At 52.2% G+C, this 7,702-nt stretch overlaps 3 protein-coding genes across 3 annotated transcripts; 1 reads left to right on the top strand and 2 right to left on the bottom strand.

Annotated features, from left to right (window-relative positions):
* Positions 1 to 268: 268 nt before the first annotated feature.
* Positions 269 to 1,806, bottom strand: M421DRAFT_78181 (Zn-dependent exopeptidase; the record flags this gene model as incomplete). The annotated part of the gene is made up of 3 exons (XM_033597389.1): positions 269 to 480; positions 534 to 792; positions 841 to 1,806. 3 exons carry the CDS (start codon positions 1,804 to 1,806, stop codon positions 269 to 271), a joined length of 1,437 nt encoding a protein of 478 aa, XP_033442710.1.
* An 821-nt stretch (positions 1,807 to 2,627) lies between these two features.
* On the bottom strand, positions 2,628 to 5,086 carry M421DRAFT_96796 (glycoside hydrolase family 3 protein; the record flags this gene model as incomplete). Its single annotated transcript, XM_033598426.1, has 3 exons — positions 2,628 to 3,390; positions 3,439 to 4,930; positions 4,978 to 5,086. The coding sequence occupies 3 exons, from the start codon at positions 5,084 to 5,086 to the stop codon at positions 2,628 to 2,630; spliced, it is 2,364 nt and encodes a 787-aa protein (XP_033442711.1).
* Positions 5,087 to 6,585: 1,499 nt separating this feature from the next.
* On the top strand, positions 6,586 to 7,702 carry M421DRAFT_18414 (uncharacterized protein; the record flags this gene model as incomplete). The annotated part of the gene is made up of 2 exons (XM_033587920.1): positions 6,586 to 6,797; positions 7,597 to 7,702. Coding segments are annotated over 2 exons (318 nt in total), but the record flags the coding sequence as incomplete, so codon positions are not given.

The raw sequence follows: 7,702 nt of genomic DNA on the forward strand, positions 1-7,702 counted from the left end.
CTGAAATTCACTGATGATGATTCCCATCTGTGTTCTCCAGAGTGCTCTTAGTGCCTTCTCTGCTTTGTGACTCGTTTGTATTGCGGCCAGCCATGACTATGCAACCTTAGATACTTCACTTCACGGCCTTTGTACACATTTTTAGTTTTCATATCTCGAAGACTACAAGCCAATCTAATGTGCGCGTTCATCCACTTCCCAAACTATCGAGCTCCATGGTATCGTCCGTCAACAACGCCTCGTCACTCCCTGCGCCTCAAAATTCACTCTAGCTCAAACCAACAGCAATCGCGGCCAATGCCCAATCCATAAAGCCAGCATTTGTATCCAGGATGTTCTGGTTGAACTCGCTCAATGTCGGGTAGAAGTTCGTGCTGTATCCAAACTCCATCGTGTACCCATAAACCTTGCTCGCACCGGGCTTGGCCCAGAAGCGGCTGAACGCATAGTCATCACTGGCTCCAGAGGTGGGGTAGAGTCCTAGATGTTTATCAGCCTTCAAAGCGCACTACAATGTGTTTGAAATAGCTTACCAACAGATTGCCCAGCGATATACGAGCGACCGCCGACTGCTGACATGGCAGTAACTGTCTTAGCGGCGACGTTCTTGATGTTGGCAAAGTCAGCGGCAGGAATGTACTCCTTGTACACCGAGTCGCCGGTCACGCCGCGTGTGCCATCGTAGGCACTGTTGAGGAAGTTCATGGTGGACGTTGTAGTCTGGTCGTCGTCGTCGCCCCAAGAGTAAAGGATGTCACCGGCAGCGGAGTGGATGTCCATAAACCAACGGAGCTGGCGCGATGTCAGCAAACTACCATGTCTTCGTAAAGCTGGACTTACCTGAGGGAATGAGTCGTAGATAGAGACGTGATTCTTTGTTTCTGGCTCAGAGGCGGCCGCAGTGCCGTAGAAAGTCTCTGAGCTGGGCGAGGTGGAAGCAGGTGCTTCGCCGGAATCGAAGTACTTGCGGAAGTTCCACAGGAAGTCAAAGTTGCGGTTGATATCAACACCAACAGAAGTACCACTGGAGCCAGACTTGGTGTTTCTGTTCTTGCGCCAGAGCGAGCCACTGGACTGATCGTATGTGACACCATCTGGGTTGACCAGAGGGAAGAAGACGATGCCAGCAGCCAAGACACTCTTGACTTGGGCGTTGGTGTATGTCTTCTTGCCGTAAGTGAGACCAGTACCGGCTTTGCTGGCAGCGAGCAGATCAGAGATCCAGTAAATGAGCTGATCAGGTCCACCCCGTTCACGAGCATGCATACCAGCGCTGAGATAGAGGCGGTATGCAGACTTGTCTGTTCCAGCACCGACGAATCCTGCGTAGGACGTTGCGCCGTTGAAGGTCTTGTTAGGAAGTGTGACCTTGCCCACACCGTAGTTGGCAACCAAAGCGTTGAAAGCGGAGTTGATCTCGGCAACGTTCATGATGCTTGAGATCGTGGTGCCACTTGCTTGCGTACCGAGGCCGACAGGAGAAACGGTCCCGGCCTTGAAGCGGTCGCCAGTGCCAATTGGTGCTGTGGCGGCCCTCTTGACCATTTGACGGTGAATGGAGATCTCGTCGACCGACTCATACTCTTTTGTCAAGTGCGCAATCTGATCTTCGGTCAACAGCGCGTGGAGGGTGAAGTGACCATCTTCTGTGGGATGAGCGATAGGTCTGCAACCGAAGTCGTAGGTATCGTTGCGAACAATATCCCGGAAGTGAGCTGTAGTGGGTGCCTTGAGGTGAACAGGCAGAAGCTCACCCAGAGCCAGCGTGCTCTGAAGGATGAGAGCTGTACCAAGAGCGTACTTCATGTTGGCCTTTGTGGAACGGGACTGAAGGGATGCGGTCGACACAAACAAAAGCTAAAAATTGATGCTGAGCACGCCGCGTCTTATACGCTTCACTGCATGAAGGCCTTGTCGCTGGTGTATGATTTGATTTGGGTCATCTCCCCTTCTGACCCCATCAGAGCATTGGTGTCCGTTGTTTCTCTCCTTCCTACCTGCCGAAAGTCCCTTGTTCGCCGTTCCCTAATGTGAGTGGGTGCGACCAGACAGCCAATCATGCCCCCAAAACATAGTGTCGCCGCCACGCTAGCCGAGTATACCTTCCCAATGCGGTCAACCCCGGAACCGGCGCTTGCAGCGATCATTTGATCTTCCATTACCGGCGCTGCAACGTGCATGCACCGGCAAGCTTGATGGACCTTATCGCTCCTTCGGACCTTCCTTGTACTGCCTTGTTGTTGTTTGGCGGGCTTGGAGACGGGGATATATATTAGCTGCGAATGCGCGTGCGATGCTCAAGGCAGGAGCGAAGGTTTAGGAATTGGCCGGACTTAGACACGTGCTGTTTGTGGGAGGAAGGTGCTTGTTACCAATTTGCGATCCCTCTTGTCGGTTGCGACACAAGGGAGCGGGAACAAGACGGGGGTAGCCATGGGTCAACCTCGAAAAGGAAGAGCTGGAAACCACACGACGCAGGAATCTGCATGATAAGATGGAACTGAATCTTGACGGATGAAAGCTGCGATGCAATTGGTGATGATTTGTACAATGAAAAAAGGCAAATGGCCAGAGAAAAGACGCAAACCGGCCCTGCGAGTGTGTTGCGAGGGCGATGTTCCTATAGCTTACACGGTCATAGAACCGCTGACCCTTAAGTCCCTGCTGGAAGAACCGACGTTGAACTTGTAGTCACCTCGGACGATCTGCCACTCCTGCTTCTCGACATTCCAGACAGACAGATCACGGCGTCTGAGCTGGAACCTAGCCTTCTCGGTTTTTCCAGGCTGAATCTTGACCTTATGGAAACCACGGAGCTGGCGCACAGGCTCGTCGGCAGCGGCAGGGAACTCAACGTACAGCTGCGCGACCTCAGCACCTGCAACCTTGCCGGCGTTGGTGATGTCGGTGCTGACTTCAGCAACGATGTCCCAGAGGTCCTCGCGTCCACCGACGGCGAGGTCACCAGTGGCGAACTCGTTGGAAAGGAGCTTGGTCTTGGGTGTGATGTCGACCTTGCTGCCGTACTTGAAGGTGGTGTAAGAGAGACCAAAACCAAACTCGTAGCGGGGAGTAGAGTTCTTCTGATCGAAATATTTGTAGTCGATGTAGTTGCCCTCAGAGAAATCAATCGTCAACGACTCGCTGATCTGAGTGTTCGGGTCGTAGTCGGACTCGTTCTTGGCGATAGTATGAACGAGCTTGCCGGAGGGGTTGACGTCGCCGAAGAGAACATCGTTGATGGCGTGACCCGAAGATTGGCCAAGAGGTCCGCCATAAAGGATACCGGTAACGTTCTCGTGCGTAGCCCACTGGTCGAGGAGACGAGGACCGATAGTGTTGACTACGACAATCGTATTGTTGCAATTGTCGGCGACATAGTTCACAAGCCTGCAGAATGTCAGCAACTGTGATCTCCTTTTGAGAGTCGATACTTACTTGTCACCCTCGGTGTTAGTCAACTCGCTCCTGTCGCCACCCTCGCCAGCCCAAGCGTTTAGGAAAACAATGCAGGCTTCTGCGCTATCAGCAATACCAAGCGTAGTCTCAGAAATTTCTGTACCAGCGCCGTCGCTGAGCATGCCACCGGAGCTCTCAACGATAGTGTTGTTGAGCCACCACTTGAGCATGAAGCCATCGGCCTGAGCGCGCTCGTTGAAAGCTTGGAAGGGGGTGACGAGAAACGCAGCCGAAGACATAGCTGAACCACCATTCTGGGACATGTGGCCGTCCATAGTAGCATCGACACCAGTCTGTACAGTGAGAGCGGTGTTTGGGCCTACGAAACGAGGCGCAGCGTGGGTACCGAAGATGGAAATGGCCTTCTTGTTCTTCAACGGTAGTGCGCTATCGCTGTTCTTGAGCAAGACGATAGATTGGGCAGCGTACTGACGAGCCAAGTCACCGTGCTTCCCGCGGACATCAACGTTGTCGGTGTAGCCGGCGTGTTCTGGGTAGACCTCCTGCTTCTGCTTGAAGTGGCCCATCAGCTGACGGATAGCCATATCGTCCAGACGCGCTGACGAGAAAGTACCGTTCGCGATACCAGCGACGAGAGTGGAGTTGCTCCAGTACGACGACGAACCTAAGTCCAAACCTGCATTGGCGGCGTCGAAGCTAGAGTGTTGAGCACCCGCATCAGGGGAGACGTAACCAGGGAAACCGAGCTCGACCTTCAGGTACCTGGCAAGAGTATCTTGGTTCTCGCAACCGTAAGTTCCGTTGATCTTCTGCATGCAGCACATAGTACCACCGACTCCGGCTTTGACGGCATCGTAGAAAGGCGCAAGGTAAGTCTCGTGGAAAGCTTTGTCGCCAATCTCGACGCTGTAAGCCCCGCTGGACGAAGACGAAGTGGAGTTGCCAGCGTTTTGACGACGGCGCATCGAAGATGGGCTACCAGAAGTAGAATTGCCACCTGGACCACCTGGACCGCCAGCACCGCCGCCCATACCACCACCGGAGCTCGAACCTGAGCGGTTGGTTTCTTGCTCGTTGAGGATGTAGTGTTTTGCGCTGGGGATGACTCCAGATGCAGACATGCCGCTTGTCAGCTGACCCGCCATGATACCAGACAGGTAAGAGTCGGGACCATATGACTCGCCACTGCGACCGCCCCAAGCGGAACGTCCGAGAGGTTGTACAGTGGGAGCGAAGGCGACGTTCATGCCTTTACCCTTGAATTCAGCACCGAGGCCCTTGCCTTGGCCATAGATAGCGTCCTTGTCCCATGTCATCGACATTGCCAGTCCAGCAGGCCAAGCAGTGACGAAGTAGTAGTTGATCGGGTTTGCGGAGGAGTCGGAGGCCTCAAGAGCAGAAAAATTGCCAGCACCACTGCCGGTCACGAGAGAAAGCTTCTCGGTGGTTGAGAGCGAGGCAACGAACGCGGAAGCCTTGTCGAAAGCATCTTGCCAGTCACCAAGCTTAACTTTGGTGCGTTAGTGAAAATCGCGCGTGCGCTATGTGATCACTTACTGGTCCCAGAACTCAAGATAGCCTGCGTATAGTTGGGAGAGATAGCAGCGTCGACAGCACCTCCGAAGTAGAGTGCGGCCAAAAGCCAAATATCGGTCTTCATCAGCATCTTGGATGACTGAAAAATTAGATCAAAGAACCGAAGGTATGGCCTTTGGTTACTCGAATAGGCAAGTAGAAGCGAACGGATAGCAAAAAGGTTGCTGTTGCTGATGAGTTGAAACAAATGGTCTCCAACACAACACCTTTTAAACGGACTGATCATCATGATGTCCGAAATCCATGCTCACAAGCTTTGTGGCTTTGTACAAGCTTTGCACAGATATGGAATGGTCTGGCTTACGACTGTGATGACGCTCAATGCGTTTATCGTGGCTCCACAGCGCAAGCCTCAAATGAAGGGCAGATTGTGCACGCGGCCGTTAGATCATTAGCATGCCAATGCTGGCAATCTTGACTCTTGAGATAGGATATGTGTGCTAGCGCCGCGTGGCCGCGTATGCAGCAGGGGTGTCGTTTGAAACGGTCAACGGGTGTAGCCAAAGACCATCGGAAAGTTCGCAGCTTGCAACACCGTAGAAGCTGAGTCCGATGTCTTCATTGGTCGTCACGGTCAGAGTTGAAGTGTCATTTCATGCACGCTGTACACCATCTTGTTGCCGAATAAACAACCGGGCCAGAGAGCACAGGTCAAGCTTGAGCGGGCCGCACAATGGCACTAGCCGTCTGCGCAACAGATGCGGCTCTGCTCGATGATCTTCCTCAATCCTGGTAGGTTACGTATTTCAGTCTTCGCGGATCTGTGAAGATTTTGTACGAACCCATTCCACCGATCGGTGTACGTTGCATGGGACGCGTGCGGGAGTTGCCACAGAGTGATACTTGAGGGCATCATCTCCATTCGATAAGGATGCACAGGATGGCAGCGGACCCCACTAATACCGCATAATTAGTGAAATTCAAGTGTCCATCCTAGGTATTTAGGAAATTTAAGTAAGGCAAAGGCACTTAAGAGTAAAGCTTTAGCAGAGAAAGAAGCGCCATTTGCTGCGTTTCAGCGTGGCTTACATGCAAGAAGGCAAAATTGCCTCTCTGCCTGCTAATTGATTAGCCTTCACTACTTCCTAGCTAGGACAGTATAATTACATAGTAGGCTTCACCGGTTCATGTGGTCTATAAATATGCGAAGCGTCAAGGTTGACTGCTCGAGGTACTTTGGGGGGCGGACCGATTCCTCGAGGCAGTGCATAGGAGGCGCCTTTGGACAATCGATGGACACTCGCCGCTGCTCAAGCGACTGCAGCGTTTATTCATCGCCCTTCTGTGGATGTGTATCTTGTGCCGTGATTCTGGGAGAACACTTTGAGACATTGTGTTGCACGTTTCATTCGTGTGCGAGCGAGTGTTGCCAATGGCGCATATGCTGCGAAAACCCAGGCAAGCGCCATGCTCTCTCGAAAAGTGGCGAACGTAAGGCTGTCCAAGAGATGAATGTCGATGGTAAATAATACGGCAAGTTAACGGGAAAAGAGATCGGTGCTAGGCTGGAAGGCGTCAGCCGAGCACCAAAAACAGCACCCATCTTCAACGCGTCATAACTCAACGATTATGGCACCTATTGATGATGCGCTTGCAACTATCGAAGCGCTGAAACCAGGAGAAAAACTTGTATATCAGGCTTTTGCTGATAAATATGGCGTTGACCGCTCAACTTTGCCGCGGAGACACAAGCGCGTTCAGCTACCTCTAGAGATCAAGAACCTCAACCAGCAGAAGCTCACCCCGCAACAAGATGAGGAACTTTTTGGGTACACAGAGTAGTTGACTGCTCGTCACATACCTCCTAAAAGAGAGATGATTGCGAATTTCGCGTCATTAGTGGCTTAGGAACTAGTTAGTGAGAGCTGGGTTACGGTCCTTAACCCAGCTATTAGAGCAGGGCTGTAAGGCAACAGCGGATGCGAAATTTTGTACCATATGCCTTGTAGGTGGTGAGTGACGCGCTGACAACTCTTCTATATACTTGACTAGATCTGATTCCTGTTAGTTGCTGATTTGTTGGTTCTTGTTGGCGACGCGTTGGGGAGCCTGCACACCCCAGTGCGCGCGGGACAACGTGTTGCAATCAACACTGTGTTTTTCTGCAAGCTTTATATATACAAGTTTCTCGCCTGGCTTCAGATTATCAATCTCTGCAAGCGCATCTGAAATTCCTGGCATGGTGCTTGAGTAATCACACGTTGAAATCTACTGCAAATGTTGTGCCCTGATCGTTAGTTGACTCCGATCGTTGGGTGCACGGACACGGTACCGGTACCCGTGCACGGACACCGGGTGGGCCGGGTCACCAGGTGGGCCACCCCACCAACTTTGTCACCACATTTGACCCCCCCTCCACAACGTCACCACGATGTCGTTGCAGGCTGCTCTTTCATACATAGACTCTTTGAAACCAGGAGAATCTTTTTCGTATAGACAGTTAGCCAAGAAATACCATATTTCCCGCACCACTTTAACCAACCACCACCAACGTCAGAGAAGGACTAATGAAGATGCCCACAAAGATCAACGTCTCCTCCACCCACGCAATAAGGCTGAGCTTGTAAAATACATCAAAAGCTTCACAGAGACTCACTGCCCACCTACGCGGCAGATAATAATTAATTTCGCGACCCCCTTGTGCAGTTGGGAGCCCTCAGATCGGTGGGTTTCCAGGCTCATTCAC

This window comes from Didymella exigua, assembly GCF_010094145.1.
Source record: "Didymella exigua CBS 183.55 unplaced genomic scaffold M421scaffold_71, whole genome shotgun sequence".
NCBI lineage: Eukaryota > Fungi > Ascomycota > Dothideomycetes > Pleosporales > Didymellaceae > Didymella > Didymella exigua.